The sequence below is a fragment of the Electrophorus electricus genome, chromosome 21, assembly GCF_013358815.1.
Source record: "Electrophorus electricus isolate fEleEle1 chromosome 21, fEleEle1.pri, whole genome shotgun sequence".
Lineage (NCBI taxonomy): Eukaryota > Metazoa > Chordata > Actinopteri > Gymnotiformes > Gymnotidae > Electrophorus > Electrophorus electricus.
The window spans coordinates 6,510,594-6,531,335 of record NC_049555.1 but is presented as its reverse complement, the minus strand read 5'-3'; the positions used below and the strand labels follow the sequence as shown (position 1 = coordinate 6,531,335).

The 20,742-nt window shown below is 44.6% G+C and overlaps 1 protein-coding gene across 4 annotated transcripts in view; it reads left to right on the top strand.

The window, feature by feature from the left end:
- The window catches only part of il1rapl1b (interleukin 1 receptor accessory protein-like 1b), a 295,493-nt gene extending 277,847 nt beyond the window's left edge, over window positions 1–17,646 (top strand). The window contains exons 9-12 of one of the 4 annotated variants that reach the window (XM_027011407.2): window positions 6,635–6,778; window positions 13,203–13,373; window positions 15,179–15,223; window positions 16,523–17,646. In XM_027011407.2, coding sequence (XP_026867208.2) covers window positions 6,635–6,778; window positions 13,203–13,373; window positions 15,179–15,223; window positions 16,523–17,286 — 1,124 coding nt within the window. In that variant the 3' untranslated portion in view covers window positions 17,287–17,646. Of the gene's footprint in view, window positions 1–6,631; window positions 6,779–13,202; window positions 13,374–15,178; window positions 15,224–16,522 lie in introns of all 4 variants that reach the window. The other 3 variants (XM_027011406.2, XM_027011408.2, XM_035520914.1) reach the window with 3 other exon arrangements.
- The last annotated feature ends 3,096 nt before the right edge of the window (window positions 17,647–20,742 follow it).

The following is a 20,742-nucleotide window of genomic DNA, read 5'->3' as shown; positions in this document are numbered from 1 at the left end:
TTATCTCCACCTGCCCCACCTTCACCCTCACCTGCACCCACACAACTTTCATCTTTCCAACCCTCATCTCTATCTGCCCAACCCTCATCTCCATCTGCCCACACCTTCACCCTCACTTACTCACTCAACCATGCCAATCTTCCCTTACATAACCCCTTCCTCCAACTGCCTTCACACCACCTCTACCTGGCCTTGCCCCACCTGCTCCACCTCCGCCTGCCTCCATGACACATCTACCTGCCCCTGCCCCATGTCCACCTCCACCTAGCTCCATGCCACCTCTGCCTGCACTATGTCCACCTCCACCTGCCTCCACACCACCTCTACCTGGCCTTGCCCCACCTGCCCCACCTCCGCCTGCCTCCATGACACATCTACCTGCCCCTGCCACACCCTTCTTAGTTGAATTTGATTAATTTCATGGTTGGTCATTGGCATGATAAATAATGGTTGATTTGTAGTGCCAAAGTTTGGGTTACAGAGTCTGAGAATATTAAATAATGACATGAAAAGGAAATGACTGAGATCCCTTCACCTCCCTCTATCTCTCACTCTCAACCTCAGATTTAGTTAAAGATGACAAGGTCAATTTTGCTTTTGCTGCTTTTACTGCCTTGTCTGAACTGCGCTTTAGTGGCCAGTGAAGGTGTTTTAATGTGTTGGCAGAGTTGAATGGTGCTGGATTAACTCGCCCAGACATGGCAGGTGGATGAACTGCCTGTGAAGGAAACCGTCACTCAGGAAGGTAGAATGACTGGCCACTGTGCCAGAGTGCTGATTCTTTGATCCTATGGTCAAAGTACATGTTTACTACCTGCAAAATGTGGGTTTGGCCTGGGTGTGGTTTCTGCCCTCAGTCTTTGCAACATGAATTACCCCAGACATGGCAAAGGCCTTTGGTCACAGCACTGCAATGCATGAATGGGGATCCTGGCTGTAATGATGTGAGTGGCCACCCTGGCTTTAATGACTTGAGTGGAGACACTGCCTCTTATGGCCTGACTGGGAACTCTGACTCTAAAGGCATGAGTTGGGGCACTGCCTCTAATGACCTGAGTAGGCACACTGCCTCTAATGCCATGGGTGGGGACCCTGGCTCTAATGGCGTGGGTAGAGACTCTGGCTGTAATGGCGTGGGTGGGGACCCTGGCTGTAATGGCGTGGGTGGAGACTCTGGCTGTAATGGCGCGGGTGGGGACCCTGGCTGTAATGGCATGGGTGGAGACTCTGGCTGTAATGGCGTGGGTGGGGACCCTGGCTGTAATGGCGTGGGTGGAGACTCTGGCTGTAATGGCGTGGGTGGGGACCCTGCCTGTAATGGCATGGGTGGAGACTCTGGCTGTAATGGCATGGGTGGAGACTCTGGCTGTAATGGCGTGGGTGAGGTGTCTGGCTCTAATGGCCTGTGCTCTCTGTGTGGGTATAAAGCAAAATGCCAGTAAGCAATGGCCTTGAGTCCCCTACAGCAGAGATGTTCTTAGGTTTATTGGCTTAATGCTACAGTGCAGAGAGAGGGTGTATGTGTGTTGTTATATTATCTAACTCTCTATACCTGCCTTTATGCAGGAATATGTATCAAGGTTGCTGTTTGGTTTGAGATTATTCAATTTCCTTCAAGTTGTGTTCCTAGCACCAATCAAGACACACTGCCTTTAAGAAACATCAGCAAAATAATGAAGTAAATTATCACAGCATTCATCTCTCACTATGTGACTCTTTCTGCGCTGTGAGCTTCAAGTTTGTGTTGAAACAGCAAAACAGGCCATGACTTTCCCATCACTGACACACAGCCTGGAGATTCCCATCCATCTTCCAGCCTCTACCCGAGACAGCCCCCTTGCCCGATTCCCAGAGCGGCACCAAGCAGGGGAGCAGGGTGGATGACTCTTCAACAGCCTTCCATTCAAATGTCAGTTCTGACACAGAGACATGACACCAAACCCACCCAAAACGGGCGCTTCGCTTTCAGGAAAGGGAGAGAAAAGGAGAGAGAGGGAGGGAGAGGGAGACAGAGGGAGAGGGAGAAGGAGGAATGATGAATTGCAAGAGTACAAGTTGCTTTGTCAAATCTATTGGCACATAAGTGAGGTACAACCCTACCAGTCCATAGATAATCTGTCTTACTCACCCATAGAGAGAGAGAAAGAGACTGGGAGGGATAGAGGGGAGAGTGAGGGAGTGAGAGATAAAGAAAGAGAGGGGGGGGCAGTCAGAGTGCAGCCAATGTTGGCATGATCTCTTGAAAAATCTAAATTTCGTTTTAAAAATGGAACAGACCGTTCCACCACATCAGTATTAGATTAGATAACCACAATTATAAATTTTGGATCAAAAATGGACAAGGAAATATAAAATAAAAGAAAACATCATCTATCACTGGAACCACACCCAACAACAAGCCTGCCTTGAGGAGGTGAAGAGAATCAAGAACAGCCTTATCTTTCACTCGACAGAGATGCAGTATGTAAGCACTGCAAGTTTACTATCACATACTACACTAAACCCAAGACACTGAAGACCCCAGCCTGACTATCACAAAATATACTAAACCCTAGACACTCAGAACCTCACCCTGACTCTATCATATTACATTAAACCCTAAACACACACAGCCCCAGCCTATCACATACTCCACTAAACCCCAGACAGTGCTTCATGCTGAGCTTGTGCATGTTAAGTGCGTTTCACGCTGAGCCCGACCAGGTCGTGTGGGCTTCACACTGAGCTTGAGCAGGTCGTGTGGGCTTCACGCTGAGCCCAACTGTGACATGTGCATAAATACGGGAAATCTTAAATACCTGAACTCAAACCAGAATCTTAAACACCTGAAGTCAAAAGAAGCTTGTGACCTTGAAATGAGATGCTTAAACACAGCACACCCGTGCTATAGAGGGTGGTGCTCAAATGATTCAACCTCGTCCTGAGTGCAGGCTGTTTTCCTGATGTCTAGAGCCAGGGTCTTATAATCCCAGCTCACTAGAGTGGAGACAAATTAGACCCTAACCATCAAAGGCATTTGTGTGAGCAGTAACCAGAAGGTATTTAGTAGCATTTTAAAGAATTCTGACCTTCATCCTACAAGATCGGCAGGTTAAATTCTCGCTCTATGCAGGTGACCTGGTGCTTCTGTCGCCCCTCGCACAGGGCTTCCAGCAGCACCTGGACCTGCTGGAGAACACCCACTGATGCAAGCGGGGAGGAATTAGGCCGATTTTCTGTCAATAAACAGAGAAAAAAGATAAACTACATTTCTGAATGCATTTAAAGACCAGTCTCAGAGAAACACTGTGTTTAAAGACCAGTCTCAGAGAAACACTGCATTTAAAGACCAGTATCAGAGAAACATTGCGTTAAAAGACGACATCTGTGTCTCATCCACCCTCACCCTCAGCACTGGAGCTCCCCAGGGTAGTGTCCTAAGCCCCCTGCTCTACTCACTGTACATCAATGACTGCGTGGCCACTTCCAGCTCTACCACCATTGTCAAGTTTGCTGACGATACCATTATCATGGGCCTAATCTCGGACAACAACGAGAGGGCCTACCTGGAGGAGATTAAACACCTGGAGAAACGGTGCCAGGGAAATAATCTCCTCCTAAACATTAGCAAGACAAAGGAGTTGATTGTGGACAGCAGCAAGAAGCAGAAGCAGCACTACCAACCTGTTAGGATTAATGTGACCATGGTGGGGAGAGTAGACAGTTTCAGGTACTTTGGAGTTCACATCTCGCAGGACCTGTCCTGGTCCTGCCACAGCAACTCCCTGGCAAAGAAGGCTCTTCAGCGTCTTTACCACCTCAGACGCCTAAGAGACTTCAGACTGCCATTCAAGGTGCTGCGGAACTTCTACACCTGCACTATTGAGAGCATCCTCATGGGAAACATTACAGTCTGGTTTGTGAACTGCACCAAGCAGGACAGACAAGCACTCCAGAGCGTGGTGCATTCAGCAGAGCGCATCACGCATACGGAACCTCCTGACCTGCAGACCATCTACTACAAGCGGTGCCAGATCAAGGCCAGGAGGATTGTGAGGGATCCCACCCATCCCAACAATAGGCTCTTCTCTCTGTTGAGGTCAGGGAAGCACTTTTGTTCCCTGAAGACCAACACAGAGAGACTGAAGAGGAGCTTCTTCCCACAGGCCATTCGGACTCTGAATCAGGGCAACTGTTGGGACTACGCTGCGTATAATGTCCACAATAACATCATAAAAAAACTGTAAAAAACTAAATTGTAAATTGTAAAAACTGGAAATTGTACATTGTATAGATCCCCTCTTCATTCATCATAACATATTTATTTATTCATTAAACCACATTCCCTTTCCCTGCATCTCTCCTCAGCCACGGACAGAGCGGTTACAAAAGCATTTCACTGCCGGTTATACCATGTTTGACTGTGTACGTGACAAATAAACTTTGAACTTTCATCTTGATGATGGCGTCATCATCTTCTTTGAGCAATATGTGAACATGCTATCTTATTATATATTGTTAAATCCTTATTGGCCTGTTATTAATAATAATAACAATAATAACGATATTATTATTGTTGTTGTTGTTGGTGTGACCACTGTTGGACAGAGGGGGAGGGCACAGCGTGGACTCCCACAATGCCATGTGCCTCATCACAGACTGACAGACTTTAAACTAATTAAAACTAATGTTTACTGTTGGTTTAGGAACTTCTTAAATTGTGTGTTATGTGTTACTTAGCCAAGGTTGTTTTGTGTAGTTTTCCGTGTTTTTTGGAGTTCACCCTCCTCGTGTGTGTCCCTTTAGTGGCCTTCCTCAGATTCTCTGATAGCCTTCACTCTTTCCTGTTGCTGGCTCTTCTACACCACAGATATGTTATTATTAGTGATGGTGTTGTAATTGCTATTGTTATTGTTGCTATAAATTTGATTAATTCAGATCTTGCACCTCTGTAATATGATAAACTATTTATCATCTGAAACTATATTTATTTTCCCATTTCCATTGATAGGCAACATTGTACTACATAAAGATATGGCAATAAATCTATCTTGAGTTGACAGAGAGAGTGTGTGTGTGCTTGTTTGCGTGTGTGTGTGTGTGTGCGCATGTGTGTTGTGCTCGGATGCACTTACGTGATGGTTTGAGACAAACACAGTCCAGAGTATCTAACGGTAGTCAAACAATGGCTCATGGATACACAAGTCAGCAGAGCTTGACGGTGTCTGGACACACAGCAAACACACACACACACACACACACACACACACACACACACACACACACACACACACACACCTCCTACCTTCTGTCTGGCTGCTTGGAGCATTCTAGCAGGAGCGCTATAATGAAACTGCAGCTGAAGGGATGAGTGAGAGCCGGTTCGATTTCCCTTAAGTGCTTCAGAGGATTTGCACTGTGGAAGTTTATTGTTTTCAGCAAAGCTGTTCGGGCAGAGCCCCTCCTAGGCCAAATGGGCCTTTACCAGCTCTAATTGGCAGAATGGCCTAAATCCTCCTCTGCTGCCCTCACGCCTCTCCTGCTGTCCTCCCTGTGGAGCGCAGTGGCACAGTGCAAGTGCTCTATAGCACCGCACTCCAGAACATTCCCTTGCTCAGCTTTTGCAGGTCGTCGTCATGGTGACTGGTCTGATGGATAACTAGGGTCGGCGGAGATTTCGATCATCTATGGATCTGGCTGCCTGAACACTAATCATTTGGTCCTGTTGGTTGACTGTGGCTTTACATCAAGGGGTGTGCAATCTCGAACAGCTTACAACCTGGGGAAGTCTGCTTGTGTGTTTTGTCTTGGTCAAATGTTCATTTTACACAATAAATGTAGGTCAGATAAATTGTCTGTTCTGCATATCATAGTGTAAAACCTCAGTAAGATAAATTTGTCTTCTTTTTCACTTTCCCTCTCTCTCCCTCTCCCTCTCCCTCTCTGTCTCCCTCTCTCTCACCATCTCTCCCTCTCTCTCCTTCTCCCTGTTTCCCTCTCTCTCCATCTCTCCCTCCCTCTCTGTCTCTCTCTCCCTCTCCCTGCCTCTCTCCCTCTCTCTCCATCTCTCCCTCTCCCTGTCTCCCTCTCTCTCTCCATCTCTCCCTCCCTCCCTCTCTGTCTCCCTCTCTCTCTCCATCTCTCCCTCCCTCCCTCTCTCCCTCTCCCTGTCTCCCTCTCTCTCTCCATCTCTCCCTCCCTCCCTCTCTCCCTCTCCCTGTCTCCCTCTCTCTCTCCATCTCTCCCTCTCTCTCTCTCTCTCTCTCTCTCCCTGTCTCTCTCTCTCTCCCTGTCTCCCTCTCTCTCTCTCCCTCTCCCTGTCTCCCTCTCTCTCTCCATCTCTCCCTCTCTCTCCCTCTCCCTGTCTCCCTCTCTCTCTCTCCCTCTCCCTGTCTCCCTCTCTCTCTCCATCTCTCCCTGTCTCCCTCTCCCTCTCCCTGTCTCCCTCTCTCTCTCCATCTCTCCCTCTCTCTCTCTCCCTCTCCCTGTCTCCCTCTCTCTCTCTCTCCCTCTCCCTGTCTCCCTCTCTCTCTCCATCTCTCCCTCTCTCTCTCTCTCCCTCTCCCTGTCTCCCTCTCTCTCTCTCTCCCTCTCCCTGTCTCCCTCTCTCTCTCCATCTCTCCCTCTCTCTCTCTCTCCCTCTGTCTCCCAGCAGAGCTGATGTATACAGTGGAGCTGGCTGGGGGTTTGGGTGCCATCCTGCTCTTACTCATCTCCCTGGTCACCCTGTATAAGTGCTACAGAATCGAGCTCATGCTCTTCTACCGGACCCACTTCGGCAGTGAGGACGTGGATGGCGGTAAGACCCCAGTGACCCCTGACCTCCACATGCTTTAACAGCAGACACATGTGACTGGGTTAGTGAGAGCAGAATCGTCTCCCTCCCTTGCCATGCTCAGGTAGCCCCAGTGACTCAGACCCCAATACGTGTACGTGAGTTTAATAGACCTAGTAAACCTTTACCACATGTGAGAAAGCTGTTCTATGTCATAGAAGGCCCTATATTTCGTGAGTTTCTTTGTGGCGGGATTAAAGGCATACTTCACCCACAGTGGCCATGGAAACTGAGCTCCTGTAGCCTTAAGTGTTCGCCACAGTAATGCGCTTCCGTAACGAAGATCACTGTGCTTAGCCTCAAGTGATGTAATGGAGTAATGATATAATGAAGTGATGTAATGAAGTAATGACGCAATGAAGTGATGTAATGAAGTAATGATGCAATGAAGTGATGTAATGAAGTGTCTCTTAGGAGTAGCATGTTGCGTATCGCATCTCTTCAACACCCCAGAGCTCAGCAGACAAGGACATAAACGTTCGAATCGGTTGTGCAGAAGTACACCGAAGCAGGCAGTGGTGGTGATCTTGTACGTTACCATAGAGCCAGAAGTGCTACAATAGCAATCATTTCCACATCTTGCCTTGTCATTTATACTTTATCTTTTAAGCCCCTTCAGATGCATGACATGTAGAGGACAATAAATAGATTCAGTTTAGTACCCTGGTCTGTTTCTCCCTCCCAGGCCAGCTGAGAAGGAGATGGCAGTTTATCTGATGACTGATGCTGAGTGGGGCAGATACCTCACCTTGACATTCCATTACACAAATTGAATGGCCCATGCACTGTAGGTCAAGAATACATGAGCTAAATATTTCATGTGTTGTAAGAGGGCTTAATATGTTCTCTTTGGGGCTCTGAAATTTATCGGGCCTTTTCAAATGACGTGACACGAAGAAGGAAATGTTCCTGTCCAAAATAAACAAATCAAGAGTTTAGCTTCGTGTGTTTGCCTGCAGCGGCTGGATGTTAAGGCATGTGGCATCATTAAAACATTTCTGAAGTGCATGTCATTTTGAGGCCATTTGTAATTTTCTCTAACAAATGAAAGAAAGAAGAGATGACTGAGCCAGAAATTCTTCTTTTTTTCTGTTTGCTGTAGTGTTGCCTTGATGTGTAATGCTCTGGACGTTTCTGGGAAAGTCATTATTGCAGGAGGTGGTATGGGGTCCCAGTCCGTGGGCCAGACCCCAGTAGATGACAGAGTGGGTGGAGGGGCGATAACACTACCTTGAGCTTAATTCCAAACAGAAAATGTCTCCTTTAATGGTGCCACTCCAGTAAGCTCAAGGGAGAGGGAAACAGATTTCCAATTTGCTCTCAGTTTAAGGGGATCAGTTTCAATAAGGCTGTCAGCCTCGCCCACTAGTCCCTGTGGAGGTGCATGTCCCAGAAACACACAGGTGATTATTCCTCCCCCAACCTCTCGCCTGCCTGCCCCCAAAGACCTCACAGGAGTCAGCCACTGGCTGGCCAAACTGTCACTCAGAGATCCTCCCTTTTCTAATGGCTTGTGACAACAGCTGCTTCTCTTATTTTCTTCTTTTTTTTTTACTACAAACCTGGGTGGATATAAATTTTTAATGACTTTAATAATACTGCTAATCAATAGATACATCAACAAAAAAGATTGTTTAGCTATAAAGGAGCACCCAACACTTTCCCAGTTATGTTATTCGCATCTTCTATATTTGGAAGTGGTAGTATCTGCATTTTGTGTATTTATTAAAAAAAAGGCACTTGTACATTGCAGCACATGTAGCATAGCAGCACCTTGTAAACAACCTTTAGCCTGACAAACACGTGAGGACACTCAACTTGCGGCAAAGTCCAAATTAAACCTCCTCAGTAAAGCAACAGCCCAACTAAGTCAAGGTGAATCTATAGCTGGATCGAGCCAGATCCTTAAAATATGCTTCTCAGCTGAACAAAGAGCCTCCGCCAGAGGTACGACCGCTGAAATGGCCGAACGATTGTAAACCCTTAGTTATGTATATTAACCTTTTAAACCTATATTTAGCTTACATCTCTGCAGTTTGAGCCAACCTCTCTTGCCAGTCTAAGAAAAAAAATGGCAGTAAGAGAGGGTGGGGCCTCGTGGCAGCAGAGAAGAAGTTGGGGATGTAGGAGATCAACTTTGTGAGCGTTGGAGAGTGATGGGAGAGGGCGGATGATGAAGTGAAGAAGAAATGAGTGAGAGGGTGATGGAATGAGGAAGTGATGAAGTGAGAATGATGCGGGAATGTGATGGAGGGATAATGATGAAGGAGAGCGGGAGGGTGATAGCACCTAGCAACAAGGAGCTCTCAATACACCATCAGCCAGACAGTTTTGTTCCTGCATATTCGGATGACAGCAGCATCATGCATGCGTGTGTGGAGGGGACAGTAGGAGTAGATCTCACAGCTGCAGTGGGTACTGTACCAGTGGGCAGCACGTTTGGGTGAAAAGGTGAGATCAGGATTTCAGATTGGACCTTTATTTAGAACTTATTTAGAAATATTTAGATCTTTTTGTGATATTAGTACAATTCACATTTTTGATGTGATTTCATATCAGTTTATCTGTCAGTCCACCACACAGGATCCTCTCTCCTGGCCTGGTGCGTAATGAACATAAAACACCCTAACTTTGACAACTTTGTGCAGAACTGTGTTTAATATATGAAATGATTCCCCATTATAATATATAGATGTGTGGTGATACTCTCTGCCTTCTCTCTGGCTCACTGCCATATTGCTATTGACAGTGACTTCGTCTTGAGGTGGCTGATTTGGAAAATTGACCAGAACTGATCATTTTCAGTTCTATTTGAAGGTGCTCGGTAAACAGCTACAAACTTGCTACTTCCGAAGAATCCACTTCTCTGCTTTAGCCCAAACAGCCCGTTCCCACAGAATCACGCGGCACATTTTCAAGAGTCAATGAGAGCACATCTGATTAATCTGTCACATGAAATGTATTTTTCAAACAAAATGGGGGGAAAAAAATGTTATAACATTCATATACCCACCTGGTTGCTTTTTATTAAGTATCGACAAATGTAGTGCATTATTGCATAGAAGTTTTGTCCTCATGTTACATTTAGTTCCATGTATTTGGTAAGTGTAGTCTTTATAGATATACTTATGTAGCCTATGAAGTCTAGACTTTCCTGCCTTAACCCTTACATTGTAAATGCCAGCAGGTTAATGAGAGCCATGTAGCATGTAAAAGGAGAGGAATACTGAACACGTCCACGTGGGTATGAATGAAAGTTTACATTCACTGTGTAACGTTGAGCGGTAAGGAGGCAAACGTATGCACGGAGGGGAGCGAGATTTATTACGGGCAAATCCAAAATCAGAGTTGTTATCGTAGTCCAGGGTCATAGAGCCAACACGGAGAGCACGGGGATACATGAGTAAACAAAATAAACACACGAAGGCAAACGGGGAAGCAGGCTATAACTAAGGCTAGGGAAAACTCAGGACTGATAGAGAAAGATTGGATGGGACAGGAAGAGGTCCAGAGAGATAGATTAGGGTAGAAAGTCAGATAGGGAAGCAAGGAGGGGTGCAGGGAATAGGGGGATCTGGCTTGTAAAGTGTATTCCTTCAAGAGCCATTTCCCTTGTCTTATAGTCATGTGAAAAACAAAGTACACCCTCTTTGAATTCTATGGTTTTACATAGCTGGACATAATAAAACATCATTTGGTCCTTGGCAGGTCTTAAAATTAGATTAATGAAATCTCACAACACATGACAAGTTACACCATGTCATTATCTATTTAACAGAAAACTATGCCAAAATGTAGAATTAGTGTAGGAAAAATTAAGTACACCCTTACTGCTTCCATAGGAATTCAAAGGAGAAGTAATAGCCAGGTGCTGCTAATCAAATTCTAATGATTCATTGATCATCAACAAGTGTGACCACCTCTATAAAATCAAAGGTTCTGGTAGATTGCTGGTGTGGAGCATTCAGGTGTGTGTTAACACAATGCTAAGGAGGAAATACCTCAGCAATGATCTTAGAGAACTGTTGCTGCCTGTCAGTCTGGGCAGGGTTATAAGGCCATTTCCAAACAATTTGAAGTCCATCATTCTACAGTGAGAAGATTATTCACAAGTGGAAAACATTCAAGACAGTTGTGAAATCTTCCCATGAGAGGAAGTCCCAGCAGATTCACCCCAAGGTCAGAGAAACTGGGAAAATCCCAAGAGATGTATCTCAGATTCTACAGGCCTCAGTTAGCATGTTAAATGTTGGAGTTAATGACAGTAGAGTTAGAAGAAGACTGAATAAGTATGGCTTGTTTGGAAAGGTTGATTGGAGAAATCCTTTTGTTTCTAAAAAAAACCTGGCAGCATGGCTTATGTGTGCCAAGTTGCATCTAAACAAACCACAAGACTTCTGGAGCAATGTTCAAACACAGCATATCAGAACAAGCACCTCATAGCAGCTGTGGAGCGCGGTGGTGGAGAGGGAATGATTTGGGCTTGTTTTGCAGCCACAGCTCCTGGGTGCCATGCAGTCGTAGGATCAACCCTGGACTCCACTGTATACCAAAGTACTCTAGAGTCAAATGTAAGTCCAGCGATCCGACAGCTAAAGCTTAACTGAAATTGGGTCATGCTACAGGACAATGATCCCAAGCACAAAAGCAAATCTACAACAGAATGGTCGAAAAATAAAAGAATCAAAGTGTTGCAGTGGCCCAGTAAAAGTCCAGACTTCAACCAAATTGAAATGCTGTTGTTGGACCTTAAGGGAGCTGTGCATAATGAATGCCCACAAACCTCAGTGAACTGAAGCAACATTATAAAGAAGAGTGGGCCAAAATTCCTCCAGAACAATGAGAGTCCAATAGTCGTACAGAAAACAATTACTTCAAGTTCTTGTTGCTAGAGGGGGTTCTACACGCTATTGATTCATTGAATTTACTTAGTTTTTCACACACGGCGTTTCCATTTTGGCTTCATTTTTGTTAAATAAACAATAACCTGTCAGAATCTGTGTTTATCTGAGGCTGTATTTACCTCATTTGAAGACCTGCTAAGGACCAGATTTTTTATGTCCTGATACATAAAACCATAAAATTCAAAGAGGGTGCACTTTGTCATGTGACTGTATGTGTTCTCTCTCTGAAGAGTAAATAAAATCTTAATCTTAATTAACCTCTGCCCTTCACCTCCTGTGTGTGTGTGTGTACAGTCCTGGCTATGTGAATATTTGTAGATATGTCAACACAGGGCTTCACAACCAGATCCCAGAACGTTCACCAACAGCTTCTTCTGTTCAGTCCTGTGTTCCTCGCTGTTATACTCTTACTGTTGTGCTGGTTCAAGTGTATGTAGATGGTCTCAGACTGGTATAGGTATACAGCTGAAACACACACACAAACACATCTTTGCTGAACTTCACACACCTCGTTTGAGACTTCATTGAAATGAAGCTCAGAACGAGGGTTAGTCAGCAGTAGCTGAGAAATGCCAGTCACACCAATGTTTGACCTGATCAAAATCCATAATGATTAAAATATGAGTGTTTATTATTAAATATCAGATTGAATTAATGGAGCAGCAGATCTAATTTACGGGCTTTCTTTTGTTCTTAATTAAAAATTACGCAAAAAGCAACTTAGCCCAGGATAGCTTAGCAAGGCTAATTATGCTGAGCAAAAATTGGCTTCTAACAGATAGATCCTGTCTTTTTGGTCCATGTGGGACACTGAGGCTGCTGTCAATACCCCCCACCAACCCCCGACCCCCAACCCCAGCTCAGTGCTACTGCACTCAGAAAACAGGCAGGAAGTGGACCTCCCTGTTAGAGGCCCAGTGATCGATGGCCTGTTGTGGTCTGACCCGCTGACTCAAAGAACATTACCTTGTTCTAGAAGATCTGTTCACCCTCGGGACCTCACGGCTTTACTGTCATGGTGAACAGCAGGTCAAGTGGAGTTGGGGAAGCACTGATTACTGCCCTGCACAGCAGTGCCTCTCCTTACAGTGTAAGCTGTATTGAGGTCTGTTTGGGTGTTTGTGCAGTTTAGGGTGTATGGATGTCTGTTTGGGTGTTTGAGCAGTTTAGGTTGTATGGATGTCTGTTTGGGTGTTTGAGCAGTTTGAGAGGTCTGTGGATTCAGTGGCTCCAGCCATTTTTATAAATTATATTCTATCAAAGTTGTGGGTTTATATATTTTGAATTATTATCTAAAAAAAATTCTTAAATATGTATTTCTTAAATAAGATAATGTTAATGTTATTTATGAAACAAACGGTCTATGACCCAAATCTGACCTGTATTAGGTTTGGAATATTTTTAAATGTTAGTTTTAGAAATATTTTTAGGTTTCATATGATTTTAATGTGTTTCTATATAAAGTATTTGTATGGTGTGTGCAGAAAACAAGGATTACGATGCGTACGTGTCCTACAGTAAGGTGGAGCCGGAACAGTGGAGTCAGGAGAGCAGAGAAGAGGAGCGCTTTGCTCTCCAGATCCTCCCTGACGTTCTGGAGAAGCATTATGGGTATAAACTCTTCATCCCTGACAGGGATTTGATCCCTACTGGAAGTAAGTCCACCTGGATGAGAGTCTCTGTACATCAAAGGCTCTGTGCATCATGGTGTATACATGTATTTGTGTGTGTGTGTGTGTGTGTGTGTGTGTGTGTGTGTGTGTGTGTGTGTGTGTGTGTGTGTGTGTGTGTGTGTGTGTGTGTGTGTGTGTGTGTGTGTGTGTGCACAGGAATGTGTGCAACTGTGGGCACAAGGGAATATCTACATGAATGTTTCTGTTTAGTTGTTTGTATATGCTTGTGTGGGAACATGTGTTGATGACCTTAGTTTACATTTTGTCTCGTTAATTCTCTTCCATCCGTCTCACTGATTTTATGCTGGGCACTACCACCAGCGCTGACCACTGTCCCAAACCTCATTCTAATTTCCATCCCAGAGCAGGTTCTATAAACCTGCATATGACCTGCCCAATCGCCCGGAGGAGCTCATTACAGTTTCATCCTTATTCCATTGTTCCACATGCTTGCTGTTAACACCACTAAACACCTCTGTATGGCCAAAAGCAGCAGGCTGCACTTTAAAAGCATGAGACATTGTCTCATTAGCGTCACCTTGTGGCCGCAGCAGGAGACGCTGCAAACCTGGTTTGGGTCTCTGGTGAGATTCTGCACACACTGAAGTCAAAGGCCCAGTGCTCATCACTGATGTAGTGCCGCTGCTCCGTTTGCCTTCTTTAGTTCCTTATAGCTCTTTAGTTCCTTATAGTTTCCCTCACATCTCCCTCCTTGCTTCTGAAATCCTTTGTCCATGTTTCTGTGTTGTGTTTTGCTATCAGAGGACTGTGTCTGTTTAATATGGGATTAGTGGTGGCATACACAGGGCTATGAAAACCCGATATCGCACCCACCAAACGTCAATCAGAATATATTTACATGTTTGTTACACATAATCATTTCGTATGAAATAAACATAAAATTTAAATGCTTAGGTGAATAACGTACATTTTAAAATTAATAGATCAACGACAATTTTCACAGGTATGTAGTACCTATTTAGAAAGACAGCAGTGTAGTGCAAACTAAAGTTTATATCCTAACAGTGCCACTGTGATTATTGTTTAAGTGAAGAAGGAATTGTTAGCTCTTTTGTACAGTTCATATCCAGGACATAGGGACATATAAAGAACAGTGATATTCTCTTCAATCAACATTGAAGGTAATGTTTTTATGCATACATTTAGTCTAGTCATGCAGTCAATTACACTGTCAGTGGGGAATCTATTAAAAATGGCTTTTAGTAATAGCCTCACTTTAACCTATAATTGGAAATCAGCCCTTTGCTTTTTGGTCTTGGTGTGCTTTAAGAATGCAATAATTATAAAACTTTATAAAGTTCTTCAGAAAGCAACTTCCCTAAGCCCTGTAGGGTCGAGTCCCACAATCAAAGTGGGATAAACTGGCCAGTTCTGAGCTCAAAAGTAAAAGTGCAGGGCCCAAAAAATAAATGCTGTGCAGGAGACTAACACTGTTTCAGGCTGGTCGTTTTTAGGACAAACGCACAGGTTCAGGCCAGTCTCTCTTAGGACAAACGCACAGGTTTAGACCAATCTCTCTTAGAACAAACACATTAATTTAGGCCAGTCTCTCTTTTGTAGAAATCCCTGTGTTAGGGTTAGTGCTAGTGCTATGGTTAGTGCAAGCACACTGATCCAGGCCAGTCTCTCTTCAAAAACACACTGGTTCAGGCCAGTCTCTCTTAGGAAAACACACTGGTTCAGGCTAGTCTCTCTGTTCTGTCTCTATGATAAGTTGCTGCTGAATCTTCTGATCATGCTTTGAATGTTGAAATATTTATGTTTAGGTTTCGCCAATGATCATTTCCAGGATGACACGAGACTCCTTAGAGGTACTCTCCCCTAGTTCTCACCACTCAGCAATCGTACTGTGGTTCTTCTCTCGTTGGGATGGGGGGTGGGAGGGCTGGAATGGAGGGATTGGAGAATGGGAAAGGGGGGATAGGGGAACAGGCATGGGAGGGGGATGGGAGAGGGTGGTTGGGGTTGGCTGGTGTTTGGTGAACTGCCTAAAAGTGGCTCTATGTTGGACGTAAAGTCAGCTAGAGGGTTCGTGTGATCTGACGCACAGCATCAGATCCTTGTGAGGGGCTTGGATTTTCTGAGCCCTGTTGGGTTTTCGTGAGTCTGGTATCAACCTGGCCTGCATGCTTCAAGTCACAGACGGAAGAAAAGATCATGTGAACGTGCTTTCACCGTTGGACTGAGGCGTGAATAGGAAGAGCGTATTACAATACGTGTGGACAGAAGACAAGGAAGGAAGTGGAAGGCAAGTTAGGAAGGTAGAAATAAATAAAGATAAGATATCTGTAAGATCAAGACACAAAGTAAGCCAGGGACCGTTCAGAAATGCAGTGTATGTTTGGAGCCAGGATATGCTCTGCTGGGCGAGGTGTTGTCCTTCTCCCTGGACCTCTGTGATATGCAGCGCCAGTATTACACATCACTGACACAGCAAACAGAGGATGCACTTGGAAAGGCACAGTGTCAGTCTGGAGCCATGCTCAGCTGATCTAGAGGCAGCTTCTGTCAGGAACGCAGCTAGCACAGCACAAGCAAACCCAGAGTGGCAGCATAGATTTTCTTTGAGGTTCCGTTGTCCCCGAGCCCCGGAGAGAGCCTTGGGTTTGTTCTGCATTTGACATCCTTATTATTTCTGCTTGAGGCAGTTGTGTCTCTGGATGAGGAAGTTGCGTGATTTGATCTGAGAAGAACAGCAGTGCGTGTAATCAGTGTCTGTTAAATAAGTGTTAAATAAGGGTTTAGGGATGGCCTGTGTTGTCTGTTGATGTTGGATGTTGTGTGTTATGTCCTGTGTCCTCCCCCATTCCGTGTGTTTTTCACATTTCCCATTTGTAGTTGTCTAAACTGGAGGATTTTCAGTTCACAAATGAGACACCACGATAACACCTTTCAATATATGGAATTAATTCTCTAAATTTATTTACATATTTTAATTAGATACCTTATTATTTATTTAATACATATGCATTTATATTGATAATGTTTATAAATTGATGTTAAATTTAGATAAATTGAGATTCAGGGAAATTCAAATAATATTTCTCCATATCTTCTCGTTCCTTCTTCCTCTCCTTCTTCTTCTGTCGCTCCCTCTCCTCGTCTCACAGCGTACATCGAGGATGTGGCGCGCTGCGTGGACCAGAGCAAGCGGCTGATCATCGTCATGACGCCCAGCTACGTTGTGCGGCGGGGCTGGAGCATCTTCGAGCTGGAGACACGGCTGCGGAATATGCTGGTGAGCGGCGACATCAAGGTGATACTGATCGAGTGCGCCGAGCTCCGCGGCGTGCTCAACTACCAGGAGGTGGAGGCACTCAAGCACACCATCAAGCTGCTGACGGTCATCAAGTGGCCCGGGCCCGAGGGCAACAAGCTGGGCTCCAAGTTCTGGAAGCGTCTGCGCTACGAGATGCCCTTCCGCCGGCCTGAGCGCGGGCCCTCGCGCGAGCATGTGCTGGACGCCAGCGAGCAGGGCCCCTTCAGTGAGCTGCAGACCGTCTCAGCCATCTCCATGGCGACGGCCACATCCACGGCAGTGGCAGCGGCGGCCCACCCTGACCTGCGCTCCACCTTCCACGGCAGCTACCACGCCTCGCTACGGCACAAACACTACTACCGCGGCTACGAGTATGATGCGGTGGCACCCGGGGGCACGCTTCCATCGCTGTCCTCGCTGGCTGGACAGCACACCTACTGCAACATCCCCATGACCGTGCTGAACGGGCAGCGTGCCGGGGGCAGGGCAGGAGGCAGAGCAGGGGGCAGGGGGGCGCGGCCTGAGCTCACGCAGCCACTGGACGAGCAGCACGGGAACAACGCCCTGCTGCCGCTCCTGCCCCGCGAGACCAGCATCTCCAGTGTCATCTGGTGACGGACGCGGCCTCCGCCCGCCACGCCCAGACCCTGCTGACGCCCACTGTGCCAAGGTGCGGAGGAGAAGAAAAGCGATGTGAGAAAGGACGACAGAATCTCCTGAGGCAAATGTGGACAGCTGGTGTTCAGGTTGCAGGCCCTTTCACAGGGATTTAGGAACCGCAGAGCGGAACCTTCAGAACCGGTCCAGAGCCGCCAGAGGGATTTATTTTCAGAAGGATTTTTCAATTAGAGGAGTGGGGGGCAAATGTTTATGAAAACTTGGAGAACCCATTGTGTTTCATACCTGTACACACACACACACACACTCACACACACACATACACACACACACACACACACACATATTCACAAGGAATACAGGGTCTTGTATATATTTGTGATTTCTTTGTAGCATTATTGTTTTTTCCATTTTTTATTTTTTTGGTCTGTTTTGTTTCTTTTGCTTATCATCTATTTTTTATTTAATTTGGTTTTCATGATATAGTTGAGGAAGGCTCTGTGAAGTTTAGAGACTGAAGTGTCATATTTTTCTCTTAACTTGTAGATTGGAAGTGTAGTTTGAAACAATTTCTTTTTTGTATGTTATCAGTTTGTGGCATTGTGACATTTTCATTGAGAGAGCACCATATTTCCGTTGTTATTTTTTTTCCTGTTTTTGATGGATAAGTAGTGGGTGTCAACTTTAACGAGGACTCATGAACAAAAATATTAATTATGCAAAATTTGCAGAGGACTGGGAGCAAACGCACTTCCTGAATGAACGACCAATCAGATGACACCTGAGGGGAACTAATGTCACCTCACCATGATGATCTAGTGTCTCTGCTCTCTCTCTCTCTCTCTCTCTCTCTCTCTCTCTCTCTCTCTCTCTCTCTCTCTCTCTCTCTCATTGTCTTGCTCTCTTTTTCTCTTCCTCTCATTTTCTCTTGCTCTCTCACTCTATTTCTCTCAGTTGCTTTCTCTCATGAACTATGATACTTTATATTAAAAATAAAAAAACAACAGCTTTGCTGTTTAGCTTGGTAGTGAAAAAAATAATCAAAAGAAAAAATCTGTATATTATTTTAAAAGAAAGAAGTATATTTTTGTAACAAAATAATTTGCTTGGAAAGACATACTTAGACACATTTCATTCCACTCCAGAGGTGTAGAGTGAGATCTTTGCATAATGTCCTACTTTAATTTGAAAGGAGAAAAAAACACAAAAGTACTTTTAATGTTTCTGTCAGTGTCTTAATCATGGCCGGTGAAAGGGAAAGAGTATATTTATGTTTTGAAGACTATCTGACCCATGATGGAGGTGTCATTTTTGAGTGTGCATAGCAACTAGATATGTATTCAATTTATAATATAAATATCTATCTATCTATCTATCTAGCTCTATATATATATATATATATATATATATATATATATATATATATATATATATATATTTACAAAAACATTTCACATCTGATGAAAGTGCTTATCATCGATTCATAATAATTATGTCATAATTTATCTTCACTACATTTTAAAACCTCTTAACCTCCTCCTTAGTGCCTCCCTGGTGTCCCTTGATACAGCGCCACACATCTGTTTGGAGTGGCACTGCATCAGATATGCACTCACTTCATGTTAGTAACCTACTGCCATGACGTCACTTCCTCTCTATGCCCCATCACGTTTGGTGTGGATGAGAAGCCGAGTTTGAGGATAGGAAATGAACTAGGTGCATTTTTTTACCTCAAGATATAAATCTATATATAAAAAAGTCAAGCCTAAGCTTGAAGACAAACAAAGTATATGTGCCTCTGCTGTTGAGTCGCAGCTGCTCTTATGCCTAAGGAGTAGTTCTAACGTCTAGTCCAATCAACCTAGGAAGAAGTTAAAGGTACTGAGCGAAAAGTCCAGTTGAATCCCAGTTTGGAAAGGAGGCGCCTGTGGACGCCCCCTGCCCGCGCGTTTGAAGAAGCAGTCCCATAGTTGTGCGAGATGGGTGGAGTGGTCCTGGTGAGAGTGCTAACGCTAAAAGGTCCAGCTCCTCACCGATTGCACCTGTAGGAGCGGTGCAGGGCTGCCGAAAGCTCGCTCCACCCAGCTGGAGACGGCGCTGCAGTGGCCATCGCGTCCAGTTCGAGGAGGGAAGACCAAAGCAGCCATTTTGTTCCTCTGTTTTCTGTCCAGTCCATCCAGGGAAGCAGATATATCAGTCCTCTTTGAACAACGAAACTTTATTTATTCTTACTTTTTAAAGAACATCTTTCCCTGGTCATTAAACAGTACCCCGCACCACTCAGATCATAATTTTTGTTTTCGTAGAGATAGAGTATTTGTTACTCTATATATGGTGCAAAAAAATTTGATTACATCAAAAAAGATGATATGCAAAATGCAGAACAGTGTAATACAGGAGAGCAGGGATTTGTCACTCTTCTGATCATCAAACCAAGCTTTCATTCCTCAGACACACCCATGACAGAGCTCCAGTCAGCTTTGGTGTGTCAGAACTCGAGCTGACCACACCTACAGCGTAAGGCTGCCGGGTTTAACAATGCAACGATAGGAACCATAGGATTCCTTTCATTTGATCATTTTCTTTGTTTTTAATTTCTTGTAACATTGTGTATATATCAAAAAAAGGAAATGGTAATAAGATAAAGACAATCTAGCAACATTCATAAAAAGCCAATGTTTGCATTTTCCATGTTAGTGGCAAATTGTTTCATGAAGACTTACAATAAACCTGAGGGTGATGAAGAGGAGGAGCTAACGATGATGATAATGGATAGCACAGCTGTATCTCCACTTCCCCGGCCCTTATACTGAACACGAAGCTTCTGTTTGTCTCCTGGTTTGGGGGTTTTCTTTTTTTTAAATTCAGTACCTGCAATGTTAATTGAAGAGATACTATTATTAATAATAATAAAATACACATTTATTAAATGTTCTTTCCTTTTTAATGAATTGATTATCCAGTTATTTTAGTATTCTATGTACCCTAGAGCATTTAGGCTAATTGGTGAATGAATGAATGAATGAATTAATTAATTAATCTATCCATCACAGCCAACACACAACTATAGTGATGTACAGTTTGTAATGGGTGGCGTGAGTCAGGTTTCATATAGAGTTAAATGTAAATGAATGTATGTATTGACAAAGTACAGTAGCCAGGCTTGGCTTAAGCTGTCTGTAACTCCTTGGAAGTTCTCTCCTACCCGCAGTGAATGAAATCGACTGATAAAAACAGACAAACAGACGCACACACACACAAACTGGTTTCTGCCTGTTTACATCCTTACACATCTTCTGAGGGGGAAAAGGAAGGGGGGCATGCAGACAGCAGCACTGCGCAGCAGCCACTGGCCTGTCTGCCTGTTGCCATGAGAACCGTGTCAGCCTCCCTCCTGAGGAAAAGTTAGGAAAGAGCGCAAGGAATGTGTTTAATTAGAGAGGAGAAGAGAGG